The 20,699-nt window shown below is 49.1% G+C and overlaps 1 protein-coding gene across 1 annotated transcript in view; it reads right to left on the bottom strand.

Annotated features, from left to right (window-relative positions):
- MMP20 (matrix metallopeptidase 20) overlaps positions 1-19,796 on the bottom strand; it is a 47,358-nt gene extending 27,562 nt beyond the window's left edge. The window contains exons 1-6 of the mRNA XM_021696474.1: positions 19,621-19,796; positions 12,025-12,272; positions 8,799-8,947; positions 7,041-7,166; positions 6,103-6,264; positions 3,849-3,990 (exon numbers count right to left, since the gene is read on the bottom strand). Coding sequence (XP_021552149.1) covers positions 3,849-3,990; positions 6,103-6,264; positions 7,041-7,166; positions 8,799-8,947; positions 12,025-12,272; positions 19,621-19,746 — 953 coding nt within the window. The 5' untranslated portion in view covers positions 19,747-19,796. The remainder of the gene's footprint in view (positions 1-3,848; positions 3,991-6,102; positions 6,265-7,040; positions 7,167-8,798; positions 8,948-12,024; positions 12,273-19,620) is intronic.
- Between the last annotated feature and the right edge of the window lie 903 nt (positions 19,797-20,699).

Raw genomic sequence — 20,699 nt, 5'->3', positions numbered from 1 at the left:
GACCAGTATGTGAGCCCTGGTCTGATGTGATTAGTGCCCTTATAAGAAGGGACTCCAGAGAGCTTTCTCTCTCTCTCCCCATGTACACAGAGAGGTCGTGTGAGCACACAGGTTGATGGCAAGGTGTTTGAACGTCTCACTCCCTTATGTAACTGAGGTGTGCAAAGGCAAGGTGAGTGTTGATCCTTCTTTATATCTCCAGCCACTACAGTGGGACTTGGCCCCCCCCATATGGGCCCAGTGACCACTCTTCCAATGAAGAAAAAGGAATAAAAAGTATTCAGACATACTATTCCTGAGCTACCGCTGCCTATTCTGGTGTGAACGAGCTCTGTCCTGGTAAAGAGAGGAACAGGGATGAGTGTTGGAATGTGTTTTCCTCCAAGAAAAGAAGTGACCCCAGCAATTAGTCATGGACACAGCCCCCATGCTCCCTGCGAGCCAGAGTACCAGGAGAGAAGAGGCTATCTAAAGTAAATGCATGAGATTTCCAACAAGTCCGCATACTTGACCTTAATCACGACCTCATTCCACTAATTGTACTTTGTCTAGCTGCAACTGGTAAATCTGCCCAATTTGGCTTTCACCCGAGACCTCCCTTTGTCACTGAAGACCCAGGGCCGGTCTCAGCTTTACTTCATTTGAGTACAATAGTTGTAGCAGGTGTCTTTTTATTAATTCCTTCCTACCCAATGACAGGAAATAATGTAACTAGTCAGACATTAACACCCTGTCTAGCTGCTCTACCACGCTGTGTACGGCAATTTGCTCTCACCCAAAATGACACTGGAAAGATTGTCGCCTTTCTCCTTTGCACCTCTTACAGCCGCCGATATTGGGCACAAGAGTAATCTCCGTGCTACACGGTTACTACTGATAGTAACCACCATACCCAGCATTTGTTCACTTCTGCACACAGACATGTTTTGAATCCATATTATTTATATGCTGTGGATCTGTTACTGATCACTTAAACGATGAACAAGACATCCAAAAAACAGGGGGCTTAAAGCTTGACCCTTTCCTACAACCTCATTATTGGAAGAAGACTAGCATTACAGGTAGGACTTTCCTTACAGACTTTTACTCCACAGGCTAAATTATCAAAACTGCTAACACATCTGTGATATTGTGATTTATAATAGGAAATATATATTTGGTCCTCCTCCTGGTTTCTGGCACAGAGCCTGCTAAATCCTTTGGAATTTCCGGTGATGAGAGGGACAAAGGTGTCCTTTGTTATGTTAACAAGGTGACTTTTGGAAAGCACCTGCTGTGGGGGGGGGTGCTGGTTACCTGAGGGCCCAACCAGGTAATTAGAGAGTTGGAACTTTCAGTCTCAACACCTACCTCACCCCCTTCAGGGAAGGGCCAGGGGATGGAGGTTGGATCAGTCGCCAATGGCCAATGATTTAATCCGTCATGCCTCTGTGATGAAGCCTCCATAAAAACCCCAAAGAAGGGGGTTTTGGGGATTTTTTGGGTTGGTGAACACATGCAGATGTGCAGATGTGGGGGATTTGCACCTGGGGGGGTGGTATGGAAGCTTCGCTCCCTTTCCCCATCCACTGTTCCGGGCATCTCTGTATATGGTGGTTCCTGAGTTACATCCTTTCCTAATAAACTGTTAATCTAGTGAGTAAACTGGTTTCCTGAGTTCTGTAAGCTGCTCTGGTAAACCAGTCAAACCTAAGGAGGAGTTCATGGGAACGTGATTTACAGCCAGTCAGTCAGAATTGGCCTCTAAAGTGGAGGGCAGTCTTGTAGGATGGAGCCCTTAACCTATGGGGTCGGCTGACGTTATGTGCCGGTGGGTGGATGGCGCCAGAATTGAGTGGAGTCGTAGGGCACGCAGCTAGACTCTGAGAATTGCTTGGTGGTGGGAGAACCCCCCACATCAGAACCAGTGAGCAGAACTGTCCTGTCCGGTGTGAGCGCTCAGCCCTGCGAAGTTTGCTGCTTCCCAGCGGCTGTCTAATCCCACAGTTACTTTCTTCCCCCTGCTCAGACAACCTTGCTGGTTGATGCGAATTCCAATCGGTGAAAATAATGCTCCCCTGACCCACACTAGGAAGTGCCTTAAGGAAGAATTTTTGCTGGATTTTTATTTCTCACAACATGACCCCAACAACTGTTCCTCACGTAAGGATGCCTGCTACCTAGGGTCTAACGGGCTCCACTCTCATTCCAGCACTTGACCGTAACCTTAGAGCACAAAACATAAAATATAATTCTCCTTCACCCTTCTATGCATATTCCAAACTCCTTGGGTTTTTCCCAGTGATTACTCACCACCTCTCACCATTCATCAATCTTTCAGCCAACAAAAAACTAACATTATTTTTAGTAGACATACTTCAACTAGAAGACATTATCACCAAAAACCATTTCCTGTCTTCTCCTGAAAACTTCCACATTAATTTCAAACCTGAAAGGCTTAATCAAATTTCCTCTCTTTCCTTATTACACTAATCTTAAATTTACTTCTATTTAATTTCCCTGAGTGATGTTCACGACAATAAAAATACTAACAAAGATCAGTTCTCCCACGGATCAACTCACACAGCTGCAAACACAGCTATTACTACTACAGCCCGTCCCTGAAGATCCCAGCTTCTCCAGCAGCATGAATTACTCAATCTCCTATGCCATTCAATTTATTTTTAAATTTATTTTATTTAATTTTTAATTTTTTTTAGAGAGAGCGAGAGAGCATGAGTGGGGGAAGGGGCGGAGGGAGAGGGAGAGAATCTCAAGCAGACTTCCCACGACCCTGAGATCACTACCTGAGCCGAAACCAAGAGTCAGAGGCTTAACCAACTGCCCACCCAGGCGCCCCTCCTATGCCATTAAATTTAAACACCAGCTCCACCTCACCATCCTTTACAACTCACAGAACTACGAAAACTTCTATTAATCAGTCCAAAAGAAACATTCCTAAAACAACAGTATTAGATACTCAAACCTCAGGGTATCCTTCAGGAGCTCTAGCTATAGAAGAGCCAATACCCATCAATATTCCTCCCTTCCCTAGGCTGTCTGATGGCTTGCTGACGGTTGAAAAGTCAAGGGGCCTTGAGAAAGAGGGGTTTCAGCAGAGTGATGACTTTGGAATTAGCTATCCATCCACCCATCCCTCTGATCATCCATCCATCCATCCATCTGTCCATCCACCCATCCCTCTGATCATCCATCCATCCGTCCATCTGTCCATCCACCCATCCCTCTGATCATCCATCATCCATCCATCTGTCCATCCACCCATCCCTCTGATCATCCATCCATCCGTCCATCTGTCCATCCACCCATCCCTCTGATCATCCATCCATCCATCTGTCCATCCACCCATCCCTCTGATCATCCATCCAACCATCCATCCATCCACCTATCCCTCTGATCATCCATCCATCCATCCATCCATCCCTCCATCCATCCGTCTGTCCCTCTGTCTATCTACCCAACCCCCATTACTGAATATTTACTGAGCTTATACTGTGTGCTCTCACTAGGGATACAGTGATGGACAAAACAGACATCAGATAAATCTGGGCTGGTGTTGAACTCAGCCACTCAGTGAAACTCTTACCTCAGCAGAGCACCTTGCTCTCTTTGAGCTGCTTTCTGCATCTGTAAATCGGGGATTCTAATCTCTCCTTCACAGCGAAAGGGTTAGAAGGACCTCACGAGTATGGAGAACACGGTGCCCCGTGCCAAGAGCATGGCAGCTGCCCCCTAGGCGGTGGTTTGGGCAGTTCTGTGGCTCTGCAGAGACCTGTGCCCCCCACCCTGGTGCCGCACAGGACGGCGCCTCCGCACGGTCCTCGCGCGGGGCCGCATCTGAGGCTTACCGGTCCCGGAAGAGCAGCAGCTCCTTCCCCAGCATGGTCACGGCATCGAAGGGGGAGCTGGAGTCACAGAGGTCCGGCTTGGATGGATTTTGAGGCGGTGCGTGGGGCACCGTGGGCTTTCCCAGGAATGTTTTCCGGGGTCCTAGGATTCAAAGTGACTGGGTCAAAATGGAACCAGGAACCTAGCGCGTGTCCCCTCCTGCCCCAGAGACCCCCGTGGGCTGAATGGCAGGTGACAAGGCACGTGGCTGTCTGCGGCAGGTGGACCCGCATTTGAATCCCAGCTTTGCTAGTCCCTGAGTTGCCTGATAAACGGGCGCATCCGTGAGCCTCTCCAAGCCTCCATTTCTTCATTGGTGGAATGGGAGGGGCGAGGACAGTACCCGCCTCAGCGGGTTCTGAGAAATCAAGTCTGCGAAGCGCTTGGGAGAGCGCTTGGCATATCGCAACTGTTAAACAATGGTACCCATTATTTTGTTGTCACACAGAACTTTTCCGAAAGTTTGGGGCGCCAAATCAGAGAGGTTTTTAAAAAGTTGCCACTCTTATTTTTTTATTAATTAGAAGTTGCCACTTTTGTTTTATTATTTCCCGGTAATTAAATTCTTTGTTCTCAATCAGATGCAACTTCCCTGTGTGTTTTCGTATCATTTTCATCGACTTCCGGGCATCATGCACGGATGAGCCTTTTATCAGGCACCCGGGAAACACTGAGTGAGTTCCTGTGGCAAGGAGGTCCCCTGGAGGTGCGCGCTGGATCCTTCTGTAAAGCAGGGGCCTGCTCCTTGGGGAGAGCTGCTGGGGGGTTTTCATCCCACCCCGTGCTCCTGAGGCCTTCTCTGCCATCGGCGAGAAGTGAGCTAGGGCTGCACGGGTCTCTGCTCTTGAGTAAGTCCCCGTGGTGCCCAGAGGGAGTGAGGCACATGGAGGACCCATGAGAGAGAGAGCTGGGTAAGCTCTGGGGTGGCACAGGGTCAGCAGTGGGGTGAGGCTTTGGGAAAAGATCAGAAACTGGAAGGTCAGGAATGTGCTGCGGTCTTTGAACACTCACTATGTGCCAAGCCGCCTGCTACGGTCAGAGGTGGCCAGGGCTGGGCGAGGTGTGTGCTCCCTGGCCCCGTGACCGTGGCCGTCAGCATGGCGGTGACCTTCCAGTACGGAAGGATCTGTAAGGTGCAGGCGAGCACTGGGGCTCGGGCCTTCTCGGTGGCCCGCGGGAATTGCTTCACCTTGTCACCGGGCCACTCGGTGCTCGGGAGCCAAGTCTGTGCAACGGAGACATTCACGGCCCCGGTCTCTGTCACTCAGAGGCGGGACAGAGTTCACATGGACCCTGTCTCTGCAGTGGGGACAGCTGGCTGAACGCTTCCCTGGAGGAGATGGGTCTCCCTCGCCTCAGGTGCTGTCCGCAGAAGGTGCGCTCATCTCTAGGCGGCTTGGCCAACCCTCTGGGCTGAGGGGGGCCGAGAGCCTCGGACAAGCGAAGGCCGAGTAACCAGCCTCTGAGGCTAAGGGGAAAACCTGGTTCCCGGGGTTGTCTGCCTTTGATCCGTGAAAGCAAAAGGGTGAGGGTCGGAGTGCTCCGGGATTCCCTCTCAGGGCCTCTGGTGAGGAAGGCAGGGTATAGAGCTTCCAATAATTCTTTATCATCTTTGAAAGTTATCTTAGTTAGAAACCTAACTCCTGAGATAACTGTGATTATCTTGGGATGCTTGCTGTCTTTGTCAACTTTCTCGGCCGTTCAGGGAGGGACACCCTGGCAGGGATGGTGACGCCCCCGAGCCCGTGTGCTAAGGGGCAGGCCATCCATGCCGTGTAGGCATTAACATCACCCTCACCGTTTTTAGGAAGATACAAGCTCAATGATCTGCAGACGGGTGAGAACCACATATAGGAATTACAAAATGTACCCATCCTCTCCTGCTACCTAAATTCTGACCCATGCTCAAAAAAAAACCAAACCCAAACAAAACCAAACTACCAAAAACCCAGACAAATGATTGCATTTTCTATGGCTCTGGAGGAACCAATGTGCGCTGGAAGAAAGATGTACAATTGAATCGTGCATCTTAGAAAAGAAAGCTGTGTTCATAGCTGCTAAATAATCTCTTCATAAAAGGGCACAGGTGGGGCTACGGTCCCCAGCTTGACCTTTCTGTGCAGGTAACTCCTGGCAACACATACCTCCTCTACGTTGGAGACCGAATGCCTGTGCCTTTCAGGGTTAGTAGCCAAGGAGGGGTAGTGACTGTACCGTACAAGGCCTGGATCCCTTTCACGTCATCCTTGGGCAGGTGGAATCCGTAGGGATGCTGGTACCTATACGTTGGGTACATCAGTGCTGATGGGTCTGTGGAATGGGCCAGGCCCAGCGCGTGGCCAAACTCATGGGCAGCAACGGTGAATAAATTGAAACCTGCACAAGAGGAGACAGAAAAATACAGCATCGACATAGGGTTTTGTTTTCAGTATTTTCTGCCTTAACAGGAGAGTTGATGCCCCAGTCACAGTAAATTTGTTTTCTTTTCATAACCAGATTCTCCAAAGGTTGGTAGGTTATTTGGGTGCTGAGCTTTGCTGACGATACTCTAGCGCTCTCCCCCTTGGCTAGGAGGGGCTTTGGGGTGGGGAGGGATGGAAATGTAAATCAATGCTTTTGTTCCTCGTCAGCCATGCTGGACACAGAAGGACCTAATTAGAGCCACCAGGGGCAATGAGACCCAGATTAGACAGAAGATGCTTCACCAGTTCCCTGCCATGACACGCTACCCCCTGTCGTCCACACACATTTCACAGGGAAGACTTGCAGACAATGGGCACGATACCCTGGGACTTTAAAACCCATTCCCATCACACTTCGCAGGAGATGAAGTGTCATCTCTGAACAGAGCCTGTTTCCAAGTACATGTAAGAGACAGTAAATGCTACGTAAAGAAAGAGAGCCGTGGGGAGGTGGGGTAGCTGCTCCTCGAGATCATAGGCACGAACCAGAGTTCAGACAGGTCTACAACACACGTGAGGGTGGGTCTTTTCCCTTATGGTGTTCCCTTTTGGATTTTTGGCTTACTTGTTTTTCCTAGCCAGCCTCCCTAGTTAAAGGGTGGCTTGGGACGTTGAACCTCGGGGTTTCATGGTGGAGGCCCAGAAGAAGGTACAATATTTTCCAGGTTATGGTGAATTGTGCATATATACCATTCATTCCCATAGTCCACTTCTCAGCATTGTCGAAATGGGTGTCGCCTCCCAGGCCTTCCCCAGGTGCAAATGCGTGGGCGAGAGTCCCTCGAGGGCCGTCGAATGGATAGGAGTCCCCGTGATCTAAAGAGGTGGGGAGAAACGCCAACAGCCATGAGTCCTTCTAGCAATTTTGGGGACATGCTTCACATTACAGGGAATGGACACTTTTTTTTTTTTTAATAGTGTTGGCACTTCTCATACAAATAGATTTACTTTCTAATATTCATTTTGTATAAGAAGTTTACATGTCAAAGACAGTTAGCATTTAAAATAAAAAATGTTCTTTTGTGACTGTTTTTATTGCAATGCCTACGTCGTGTACAAATGTCTTACAAAAGAAGTAGCAAGCAACCCCTACAGGCTGGAATGTGTGTGTGTGGGCAGGCTGAGCATTTATTGTCTGATTCAGCTAGGACAGCAATGGTACATCGAGCAAATGTGTGTGCTTTCTGTTTCTACCGTGCAGTACAGTGCGCGGACGTATCCAAAAGGAGAAAGTTGCTCTGGAATTTCAATATGCTTTCCTGTATCAAGCTCATGCAAGCAACAAAGGTGTCTATAAAATCATACTTTTAGTGCTTTCTATGTTTTTGTTTTGCTTATATTTAATTAACAGTTTATTATAAATTTGATAAAAGAGGAGAGAGAACAAAACGAGGCATGTTGTAGAAGCCATGTTTCCCGGTTTTTCACAGGGTTCTGGTGCGCCGTGTGCCCGGGTTCCTGGATGGTGGGCTCTGAGGACCCAGGGACACGCAGCGCAGCCCCCGCTCAGCTTGTGTTGGAGGGGAAAGGGCGCAAGCGGGCAAGATCAAGAGAGAGGCTGATGCCAACGTCACGGCCTCCAAAGCTGCCATGAGCTGCGCAGCCACGTCACTGGGGTGGCCCTGTTGTCCGGGGGGAACAGGACCCGCCAGGGGCCAGGTCACATGCAGGGCCGCCTCTGAAGGGCTCACACTCAGGACCTGCGTCACCTTCTCTCCCCTGGCTTCTGAGCATGTACTTCCCGGGACCTGAGCCTCAACTCAAGATCAAGACTTAAAGTAACTGGGACCCTTAGCAAGGGTGTCTGGCAGGAGGAGGCCGGGGTGCGCCCTCCCCGCAGCTACTTGGAAGCTGAGAAATCAGGGAATGTTGTGACCCTTGGTTGGTCTGCTCCCTGGACAGGCGGCTCTGGAAAGGGCCAGAGCCGGCCACCAAGCCCTGCGCCCAGGTAGGCCTCCACTCCTTGCCAGGGTGAGCAGGGGGTGCGGAGGTGGGCGGGCTGGGGCAGGCCTGGGGGCTCCAGAAGGTGTGGGCAAGACAGCAAGGCCGCTATCCTGACCACAGCCTGCCGCAGGGGGAGCGTGGTCAGGGCCTCCGTGGCGTGGACTTCCTTCAGTGGGGATTGGAGGTGGGAGACTCCTGGCGGATATGGAAGGCGGTGCACAGCGGTGAGTATGGCCACGGGAACGAGGTCGGCTGGCCTCCTGGCCAACGGGAAGGAGCGGATCCACTCTCCCGCCCCGTCCAGCATGACCGGACATGCTGAGAACTCCCCCGGGTCTACGTCCTGGCGGGACGCACTCGTGACCTTGCCGCGACCTTGAGCTCTGCCCATCACACTGTGTGTGGATGAGGATCGCGCTGATTGCTCGCACTAAAGGTTGAAGGAGACACGCGGGGACGTGTGTCCCGTGGATCAGGAGGAACATCCAAAAAGCGCCACAGTACCTCCAGTTTCAAACGATATCATAATATCGGCCTCTCCCGCGTTCACCCTGGCGAAGCTCAGGGGCACCGCACTGCTCCAGGTCTGCAAGGCCATCTCTACTGCTCTGTCCACCTCCGCGGAGGTCATGGAGGGCGTGTATTTGGAGATTCTGCAAAGACAGAAGGAACACGGTTTCCTCCGTGAGCCCTCCGCTGAGGCGGTATCCACAGTCGGAAGGGCCAACGTGAATCTGCGATGGGGGTATTTTTCTCCCAAACGGTAATGCTTGTTTTGCTTTTGTATTTGCTATGTTACTGGACTGTGAGGAGCAATCGGGAAATCACGCGGAAATGGCTGGGCTCTCCTTGTTACGAGATTATCCCGAATTTTAAAGACCATAACCTGGGGTCATTTCACAAGGAGCAAGAACCCATTTCCCCTAAAAAGGCTTTAATGGAGAAGGGACCTCTTTTTCCCCAAAAGGGACTGAAAATTTTCAATTGTAAAGAATTGAGTTTTGAGGTTTTGCACATTCTTATTCAAAGGCCGCCTGGGATTTCCCCGGGGGTGGGGGTGGGGGTGGGGAGGATGTTTGCTCTTAAAATAATGTGTATCTTAAAGAGAAAGCATTGGCTTGAGTCTTTCATGAGGTCCTGGTAGGACGCGCTGCCCCAGGCTGCAGGGGCTGGGGCTTCCTGACAGCAGGCGGAGGGAGGGCAGGGACGAGGAGCTACCACCCGGGGCCTCGGCGGGACCTCGGGAGCAGCCGGCACCCTGGATGAGGGCGAGCGCCAACCCGGGCAGCAGACACCTGCCCTGCTTTGGCTCTCCAGCTCCTCATCCACCCCTCGCACCTTGTAGGTGCTTAGCAAACACTTGCTACATGGATGAACTCCGGAATAAAAGCTAGTGGTGTTTCAGGCCTTCCGGGTGGCGGTCCAGTTCTAGCCCCTGTGAGGACTCCCTGAGAAGCTGGGTAAATGCACACACAGGTGTGACCCGTAGACCTGCATTTCAACAGGTATCCCGGGTGATTCGGACAGAGGTGGGGCTGCCTCCACCAGGAACCAACCGGGGCAATCCTAGGGGCCTGAAGGGCAGGGACCGGGTCCCACAGAGGGTATGGTAAATAGCGACCCTCAGTGGAGAGGGAAGGAGCACAGAGTCCGCACCTGGAGACCCAGGACACAAGAGGGGTAACTGTAAATACTCTGTGAGCCCATGCTCCGCGCTAGACACGGGCCCGGGCGTGCCCCGTCTTCACAACGACCTTAACAGATAATGATGATGTGCATTTTATGATTAGTCAGGACTGGAGCCCAGTTCTGACTCCAAACGTCTGCACATAAGCACTAAGCTATATTTTGTCTATTTTAATCCCCTGGGTTCTGTTAGAAGAGGTTATTCTGAGTACTTGGATAGCGTCCAGCGCGTTCTGTGCTTGCTTGCTTGCTTTCTGGGGGCAGGGGAGTGCTCAGGGGCGAGTGAATGGGCTGGGTGAGTGTGCTGAGGGGGCTTTGGAGCCGTCCAGGGAACCGTGTCACAGTAATACACTTCTCTGAGTCTCCAGTCAGCTTGATGGATTCCCCTTGTCTATGCTGCGCATCGTTACAGACTAAAATTCTGTGATACACTTTAAGAAAATAAAGGGAAAGACTTCATGGATTTATATACGTTTTTCCTGTTCAACTCCTTATGGGGCGCTTCTTCCCCACATGTCCTGATTTTCGTGGCCTTCTTGGGCGTAAGCGGAGTGATAACCGTGTTTGGAGCGCCACCTTATGGACTCAGGCTGGTCGCTGCCAACGTGCGGCCTGGAGGAGCCTTCGGGGGCTCCAGGCCCTTGCTCGACCCCAGGGACTCAGGACCTGCTGCTGAGCTGCTGCAGTTTGACAACAGGCTCCGCGACCAGACTTTCTCATCTGAGGGCCTTGCTGATGCCCATTCTGCAACGCTCTCCCTGGTGGTAATTTCAAGCCGCCCCCCGGCCCCACAGGTCGTTGGGAAGAGAGGAGTGGCAGCACGCGGCTCCCAACGCGGGATAAAAAGGGAACGGCCTCATGAACACAGACAGTAGCCAAGTGTGGTAGAGTGATCAGGAGGCAACGTTTGATCACCTTTTGTTTTTGATTCCATATAACATCCACAAGGTAATACGTAACGGTTGGTGTATAAATATAATTTATTTAATTGCAGGGATGAAGAGCTTAATTTTTAATAATGGCTCTGTTTAGCGACCAGCTTGCAAGAGGCTGGGGCGGTTAACAACTGGCTGCAAAATTCCAGACAGGTTCAAGACCGGCTTCTGTGCGCTGTGAGGAGGGGACTGTTGGAACAGCCCGGCCTTGCCCCGTCCCCGGGTCTCGGCCAGCTGTGCTCTTCCTAAGAGCAAAATCTGGCCCCACGCCTGGCCTGGCTCTTGGCTGCCCTGGGCGGCACCTGCCCGCTGGGCCACCCACTGCACACCCCTAGCTGCCGGACTCCTCTTGCACTGGGAACACCCTCACCGTTGGCCAGGCCCCAGGGCTAAGATGCATGCGCAGGCCACCCGTTTGCAAGGCCACATCTGTCCAGCAGGTGCAAGGCCCAGGCGTACAGCAGGGTCCACCGCCTCCAAGCTGACCCGCAGGTGGAGGGGGTCCCCCAGGAAGGAGGCCAGCCGGCCTAGCGGTGGGTCCCCGTGCTCCCTCTGGGGCTACCACGGTTCTCTGCTTAGACCCTCAGGCTCACACCTGTCACAGGGAGCCACGAGGATCTGTTTGCTTGTGTCTCCCGAAAGGGGCTGTGAGGGTCAGGGAACAGGATCGACTCACCTTTGTATCTCCAAAACTCAAATGTCTACAGTAGGCATTTAATAAGTCAACAATAAATTATTTTTGGAATAAAAAAATTACTTAAATAGGTGAGTTTTATTGTTTCCTTCTGATTGAGGAACTTATTTTAAAAAAACTGGTTGGTACTGTTATTAATCCTAAACTAGGTTATTTTTCTTGAGAGACAAGTGTGTTGTCTCTAATTGATAAAATTGTTTGTAATGCCGAAATGGCCAGTCATTAGGATAATCCTGACATCATATTTTGTAGCGAGTCCTCCAATGTCCCTGTCTAAAGCTGAGCCCTAAAAAGCCTTCCTTATGGTTGTGATGAGTCGGGACTTGTATACAGAACGGAAGGAAGAGATTTCTAAAAGAAAAGAAAAGGAGAGAGGGTGTTTCTCTCGGACTTTGGGAAGACTCCATCTCATTACCTGTATGTCAAAGTATTTTTTTTCCATTTGGGTTCACCTGGGAAGAGGCGATAGTTTGCCACGTCAGGAACTCCACAGCGAGGCCTCTTGATGACGTCCATCGTGGGCCCGTCTAACCTCCCGGTGACGCGGAGCCCGAAGAAGGCTTGCAGCTCCTTGATCTTCTTGACCAGGGCTCTGCCTCCTGGCGCCCCCATCTCGCCAACCTGGGGCCCTGCCTTCCTGGTGTAATACTTGTCAAGATACGCCTGGAACGGAGAGGCAGGCTGACACGTGTGTGGCAGGTCTCTGGGAGAGACTCACGCTCAGGTTAGAGAAGGGGACAATACTCTCGACAAGCTAAAAATAGCGTGGACCGAGTACTCCCATCTTTGAAAAATATTAAATATATTCGCCTAGATAAAGCTTCGACAGAGATGCCACATTATTAACAATGGTTATGTCTGGGTGGTGAGGATTGTAACAGTTTCTCTTTTTACTCACTTGCATTTTATAGTTTTCCTATAAGGACTAGTTATTCTAAGAGGAAAAAATAACGGAAGGAAATTAATGTGAACACTTTCCCCACAGAGCATTTGTCATTGAAATCTTGACCCAATTTGCAAAACCAAGACTAGTCTTATTTCCCAAGAAAGCAGTCACTGGTACCATGATTTCCTTGTACATTATGCAAGATGGATATGTTTTTAACGCTTGGAGGCCTTCTGTTGCAGCCTCTCATCTTATACAAAGGCAGACGGCCGTCCATTTCCCTGCTGGCTTTCCATCGCTCAGCGAGCAGAGCGTGGGCTTGAACCTGTCTGTCTTCCCAGGGCAGTCTTCCGCGACTGGCCCTTTGTCCCCAGAGGCAAGTAAAATTACCCACAGATTTTAAGCTTTTCATGTGCACATTAAGGCTTAAAACCTCTAAATTTATCATTCAAGACACTTTTCCAGGACTTCCTGGGTGGGGTGAGAACCAGAGCTGGCTGCTGGCCCAGGGGTTTCGACTGCCCGCCTGATTTCAGGGAAACACAGAGCAGATGCAGATTTATGTGTATGTTTTATTTTACGTAAAATTTTATATTTATATATCATACACAAGGTGCACATAAATATTTGTCTATCACATTAACTGTATATTTCTATATAAATTATGCGTATGATTTATTCTATATGTACATATTTATATACAATAGATAATAAAACATTGAGAGCAACCTTAATATCTAAGAATAGGGGATTTGTTGGATATATTATTACATATTCATATGAAGTAGTACTAGACCTCTAAGATCCCATTTTTGAAAAATATTTAATGGCATGGAATAATGCACTCAGTATAATGACAATATAGAGGTGAAGTCTTTATACAGATTAAAATCGTAATTTCAAAAATAAATCAAACCCTATATATGTATACATATTATACTCCTGTTTGTTATCTACGTATATTAATATAAGGTTAATGTGCAGATTAACATTGAAAATTGATGTCAACTGATATATTGATAATTAACATATGCATGTAATTTGTATGAACACGAGTAACATCAATAATGGAAAGAAATAGGTCTGTATCAGACTTGTTTACCTCTGGGTTGTAATACCATGGGTGACAACTTATTTTTCGTCCTTTCCTAGATCCCAAAGTTTTCTGCTGTGAACGTGGATTGTAGTTGTTCAGGAAATAATTAAAAGGAGCAAGGCTTTTAATTACTAATTAAACAAGCTGGCTTGTTTGGGCAAGGTGCTCCTGGGGGGGTCACCCGATCCTCACTGCCCCCCTCCACCCCCACCCCTGCCCTGTTGGCCAGGGAAACTCACTTCCCTGGTGGTGGTTCCTTGCGAGAATCTTAATGGGATGAGGACCCAAGGGGAGGGGAAGGGGGCAGCGTGGAGCCCCAGCCCTGGAGCCTGGGTGAGGGGCTCTGGAAATGGCTGGGGCTATGCGGTTTCATTCCCAGCTCTGGGTGGGCCATCGTAAGTAAGCATCTTATGTTTCTGATCTTTTTTGCAGGATGACATTTTCGGAGCCATTCCTCTTTGCTCAAGTTGATGCTGTGAGGACAGAGCGCTCGCTGTAAGTCTGGGTTACACTCTTTAAGAGATAAGCTCAGTGCAAAGGGCCAGATGTTCCATAGCTGAGACAGTTTGGATTTCAAATATTTTGTTCCCTTGTTAGGTGATGTGTGATGCATGCTGTGTTCTAATTTTGGTTTACAAAATACGGTCCTATGAGAGAAGATGCTCATGATACGTTACGTGGAAATAGATTTACAAGTACTCTTACAGGATAAGCCCTGTTTGTAAAGAAAAGTGTGTGCATATGGATACACACACCGATGTATGCTTGTAAACCTGGACCAGGGTGAGGAAGACAGGGGTCGCCAAAAACTCAGTATTCAAGAATGGCAATTCTTAATGCAACATTAAAAAAATCAAAATTGATGCAAAGAAATCCACGATGAACAAAACATCAATATTTTAAATAAAGATGGAGTCCAATCCTGCCTCATTCCTGCAACCTAGTCCCAGCCCAGAGTCATAGCAAAGTGTTTTGAAAAATATCGATGAAGGGATGAGTAGTGGTTTATCTTAGTGATGCAACTGAAAAGGATTCTTTTTTGTTACCTATGTTTTATAATTTTTCTACTTGAACATATATAATTCTACAATAAAATGTTTTTTTTCTTTAGAATATGTAGAAGATGCCAGACTTGCAGGTCAAAAGGTTTATCCATAAAAGGATGAAAACAGTACCTAGTTCTGTTCAACACAGTTCTAGGCTCAGAGTACATGTTCAGTTAATATTCGGGCTCTTTTTCTTTAGGTAAAATATACAAGTTTGTTTCTTTGAAGACTTATCAGATGTTCTGAGTACTCAGGGCCCAAGTTATTCTGAGAACTTTCTTGCCAAAGTTATGGACAAGGTTTTCACATCTTTCCAGACTCCAAACGTCCAGGGAGGCACTTAGATGTTCCATTTGTGTGAATTCTAACCCTTGGGTGTTGTTGGCTCAACACCTGACGCTGAGGGGTCAAGAGTTTTAGGACCCCCCCCCAGAATTGTCCTATTTGCTCCCCACTTGCCCGTTGTTCAAATGACAGGATTTTAGGGTTGGCTCTCCCGTGGTTCTCTCTCTGCTTCTCTTTCAGCGTTGGAGAGAGTAAAATAATAGAGACCTCGTGGCCTGGCTCCCTAACTCCAGCTCTTTGTTCAGTGTGCGTTCCTGGCATCCTTCTTGAGAATTAAGAACTTAAAACTCAGGGTCAAGTGTGTTTCAAAACATGGTGAAGTTCAAGATAGGGTTTCTTCCACATTTCCTTCCATTCGGGCTGAGCCGCAGGGAATCGTGAGGACTTGGGACGCTGGGTGAGGAATCCTAGCTTCTAACAAGTTTGGGCAACGCCCTTCATGTCTTGGGTTTTCCGTGCACTCATCTACAACACGAGGTTGGAACTTGTTCTACGGACCACACCAGTGTCAGGATCCAGGGAGGGCCTCAGTGTGAAAATGCTTTTAAGTGTATGGAAGACTTTAAATGTGTGCACCCTTTCACATATTAATTCCTCTTTGGGAAATCTGTGCTGAAAAAATCATCCTTTAGCTCAGGCTGGTGTATGGAGATGTTCACAGCAACACTATTCATATGGAAATAATCCATGGGTCCAGCAAAGGAAGCAATTAATTATAATTCACTTATATTCTGGAATATGTGTAACTCCTTATAGTGATGTGTATGAAAACAACATAAAAATGAAAATTTTCTTATGAAATAATAATCAGTGATAAAGTTAGGAACCAAACATACTAGTTAAAAAAAAAATCTCTTCATGCACAGAAAGTAAAATGGTAGTAAAAACACCTGAATTTAACAGTCTGTATTTGGAAGCTTCCAATTTTTAATTATCTTTAATTACAAGTTCATAGTAATGTGATAATGAAAATTTATATTATTTTTAAGGACAATTTAACAAACTATCAAATGTTGTTTTAAATGTTGTATTGATATTACTGTTTTTTTTTTTTTTAAGATTTTATTTATTTGACAGAGAGATAGGCAAGAGCAGGAACACAAGCAGGGGGAGTGGGAGAGAAGAAGCAGGCTTCCCGCGGAGCAGGGAGCCCGATGCGGGGCTTGATCCCAGGACCCCGGGATCATGACCTGAGCCGAAGGCAGACGCTTAATGACTGAGCCACCCAGGAGCCCCAGTATTACTGGCTTTTAAAAGCAAACAAAAATAGAATAAAACTCTGGTTTAAGAGACTAAGCATTTTATTAGTCCATCATTTTCAAAGCCTTTATGCTCATCAGCAAAGCAGAATTGAAAAGACACAAGTTGGCATTAAGTAAGTCAACTAAAAACCTGCTCATCTTTTTAAGTGTAGACTATTGTGCTCTGACTTGGGGAGGAAGCATATAGCATTTGAAAATTTTGCCTGTCTGGTGTTTACAGGCGCAAGAAGCAATCCGTTTTCTCTGGAAAGAAGAGGGCAGTGTGGAAGCTAATTATCCTGACCCCGGTTCCCAGGCCTCCCTGGTCCACCGGCCACCTGGCTCCGCGGCCCAGCCAGGCCCACTGCACACGGTCTCCCAGCTCCTGCCACCAGCCGGATGCGGCCCCCAGGCTCCTTCACTCCAGATAGGCAGGTGACCGGCTCTTTCTTACAGTTCAGGTTCACCTCGAATGTCACTTCCACAGAAAAGCCTTCCTGGACCACTCAGGTGACAATGTCCCCCGCTGTCCCCCAGTCACTGTCATCCTGGCTCATTGCCCCCCCATACCACTTACCACTTTGAAATAATCCCGGGTGCGTGTTGATTAACTACTTGCCTATGTCCTCCCAGCTTATTCCTCCCAGTTTGAAATAGACCCTGGAATTCTGAGCTACGTTATCTTGAATTTAGTTCATCGAACGGTGAGGGCTCAAGTCAGAGGGAGTTCGGGTTAAGAGCTCTGTTCTTGGCATCCGCTACCTTCAAATCCCCCAGAACAGGGATTTGACTTGTTTTGTTCACTGTTTCTCCAGTCTTAGAAGAGACCCTAGCACATAACACACAGGAAGCTGTCCGTAAATAACCATTGAACGCACGGACTCAACTGCGTCTTTCGCATCGTGTCATCCGCTGTACTGTAAGGTGGTTGCGTATAGAAGTGCCCCGTATCTGCAGAGGATACCATCCGGAGCTCCCAGCAGGGGCCTGGAACTGCGATTAGTGCTGAACCCTGTTTCTCCCTATACGTACACACCCACAATGAAGTTAATTATAAATTAGGCACAGGAAGAGGTTAGCAACAGTAACTAATAGTAACCGACGACCATCACAACAATGTACTGTGATGACAGTTACGGGAATGTGAGCTCTCCCACAGAATCTTACTGAACTCATCCCTCTGGTGATGATGTGAGGTGATGACATGGAGAGAGGTGAAGGACGCGGGCGCGGCGACGGGGCAGGAGGCTACTGATGAACCTTCTGACGGGTCAGACGGCGGGCCATCCACCTTCCCGCCAGGGGTGACCGTGGGTAATGAAACCGTGCACGGCAGGTGGGGGGGGGGCTGTATTTCTATAAACCATAAGGTGGGACCTTAGTTCTTTCCAGTCACTAGGACCCACTTTAGTGGTTTGCCCGGATCACGCTAGGCTGCTGAAGAGGGCGCCTTTCTCCTGCCCGGCGCTGGCAACTGGGGCTGTTGCCGGAGAAGGGGCTGTTTGCCAAGTTTCCCTGGTCCTTGGACGGGGGTCTTTCTGAGAGTGGGATGTAAGGGAGCTGAGGAGAGCAGACTTCTTTTGGGGCGGAAGTCGTAAGGGATCCCCAGCATCCCAAGGCCACTTCATTGTTCCCAAACACTCCTAGCAAGCCTATCTTTTCCCGAGACTTTCTGGTCTCATTCCTGCAGACTGCTCAGGGCTCAGCTACTTCTTGCTGTGAAGGGCCGATAGTATTTTCGGTTCTGTGAATCTCCACCACTGGGGTGCAGAAGCAGACGACACGCGGACGAACATGCCTGGCCGGTTTGGCCCGAGGACTGTCGTTTGGACCAGGACTAGAATCACGGTCTTCGACCCCTCACATGGGTTCTGGCCTCAGCGTCACCCTCCTTCCGGAGGTCACAGCGACTCCAGTTTCTGAATCAGAGTGGCGTGACGCTAGGTGAGGGAAAATTACATGTCGGGGGAAGGGACCCAAAGGTACATGGTACCAGCGAAACCCAGTTTGAAATAGACCCTGGAATTCTGAGCTACGTTATCTTGAATTTAGTTTATCGAACGGTGAGGGCTCAAGTCAGAGGCAGTTCGGGTTAAGAGCTCTGTTCTTGGCATCCGCTACCTTGTCTATAAGCAGGGCTGATATTATTATGCTCAGTGACGGGTACGGCGGGGGGGCTGACTAATTAGGATGGATGGGTGTGCAAACACTCGGCGTGTGCATCCACAGGGGCAGCGGGTGGGCGGGAACGCCACCTAAAGCACGGCCGGCAATCACAGATGTGCTCCCGTTCGACGGACAGTCGAGACACAGGTCCTGGCCCAAACACATCTCATCCACACACCTCCACTAACGTTGGGAGTTCCATCGTTAGACACTTTCCCCCCCAAGATTTTAAAGTAATCCCTACACCCAATGTGGGGCTCGAACCCACAACCCCGAGATCAAGGGTCGCGTGCTCTGCCGACGAGCCAGCTGGGCACCCCTAGAGATGTTTCTTTAGATGACAGATCGCCACCTTCTCTTAAACGCAAAAACCGCTTGGAAGCAAATAAACATTGAATCACTTTGAGTCACATAACTGTTGCAAAAATTTTAACGTGACTTATTTGTATCCCATCCTTTCCAACCAGTTCCGAGAGATCTTTGAGAAAGAGGAAAATACAGAAAGTGTCCATAAAGCAGGTCCTTGGGAACATGCTTTAGAGAGGAAAGGCTCTCACGGGCGGAGCGGGTCGGCGCCCAGGACAAATGGGTCACAAACTTCGTTAAACCTGAGTGTTTTTCTGCCTTTGTGACTTAGTAAATCGCAAGGAATGAAGCTTTTCCCTGACTCCCGTGTACCCTTGTGTTACCCCGTCATCAGGGAGAGAAACGAGCTGTATAATTACCTTTCGAGACATGAGTCACAGATGTGCTCCTGTTCGACGGACAGTCGAGACACAGGTCCTGGCCCAGATCGAGTCGGCGCAGAACGCTGGAGCCCTTTTCTAGTGTGTGAACCCAGGAAATCTCTCCGGTGCCGCCAGGAAGCTTGGCGCTGGGCTGATAACCTACCTCGCCCATGCAAACTTACGCCTTGGGGGTGATTTTTCTGCCCTTATTTCCCCCTGACATTATTCTTCCAATACTTCGTCTCTTTTGTCTTGCTTGGGTTTTTGCAAGTCACTTCAATTTCTGTATGAAGCGAGCTACCTGGAGACTCGTTCATTTCGTCATGCCTCGTGCACCCCCCGTGAGCACCAACATGGGTCTTAGCCGTGTGGGAGGTAGTCTCTCCTCGGCTCCGGTGCGCTTATGAGCTGTTTTACAACAATAACGATTTTTCCTTGTTTTCTTGTTATACCCTTGTAGGGTTTCCGGGGCGGGAGGAGGAATTGTGTAAAGATTCACAAACCTGTGCGAGGCGGTAGTTGTTCCGTGAGGTCCTGGGGGTGGCTGCAAATAGGGAGGGGGCTGCTGTGGAGAACTTGAGAGCCGTGGTGAGCAGCAGAGCCAGGCCCGAAGCGGGGAGCACCTTCATCTCCTCCGGGCAGCTCGGCGTTATATCAGCCTGGGGCGAGGCAGACAATGTGCAATTGCACTTCGACCTCGAGCTGCTTTTATAGCATCAAACAGGTCTGGGCCCTTGGAGCAGGGATGACTCATGTCTCGAAAGGTAATTATACAGCTCGTTTCTCTCCCTGATGACGGGGTAACACAAGGGTACACGGGAGTCAGGGAAAAGCTTCATTCCTTGCGATTTACTAAGTCACAAAGGCAGAAAAACACTCAGGTTTAACGAAGTTTGTCAGCTGCTTCCACAAATTGGGGTAAACTTGGTTAATTTTAACCCAATTCAATGGAAACGTTTGATGAGTCTCAGTGTGGGGGCCTTTGTCCATTCTGAGGACAGAAGAGGTCAGTGGTTAGAGTACAGTTTAATTCCTCCTTGGTAACAGGCCCCCTCCCCCCACCCAAATTCGATCGGCCCCCTGCATCTTCTACAACACCCTCAGGCATTTCTCAGTAATGAGCACTCTTCCTGCGATGGTTCTGGGCATGCAGGATCCTGAATCATCAGGGCAACATCGCATCAGACTGTGCTGACTTCGGGTGGAAAGTAGCCCCCAGCTGTTAGAAGACCCTCGAGTAAGTTAACGCACGAGATGCAGCTTAGTTAACAGAAACGTTGCCCAGACCTAGCCGTTCTCTGCACACTCTGGTTAATGGGGGTCCTAGTCTTTCTCCTGGCTCTGATTAAGATAGATCTCAATCTAGAGAGCGTGGAGAAATGGTTTTTATGGTGGGAAAAGCACTGTGGCATCAGACAAAGTGAGGTTCAGTTTTAAGATACTTCCTAAACTGTGTGACTTTGGGCAGGTTATCTGGCCTCTCTGAACATCAGTTTTGTGTGTGTACATGTGTGTGTCTTAATACGCAAAAGACTGACAACCATACGGTGTGCAAGCTCCTCAGTGTTGTGGGAGAGGCTGA

This window comes from Neomonachus schauinslandi, chromosome 11, assembly GCF_002201575.2.
Source record: "Neomonachus schauinslandi chromosome 11, ASM220157v2, whole genome shotgun sequence".
NCBI classification, from domain to species: domain Eukaryota; kingdom Metazoa; phylum Chordata; class Mammalia; order Carnivora; family Phocidae; genus Neomonachus; species Neomonachus schauinslandi.
Note: the sequence above shows the minus strand (reverse complement) of the source record. Positions and strands in the feature narration are given on the sequence as shown.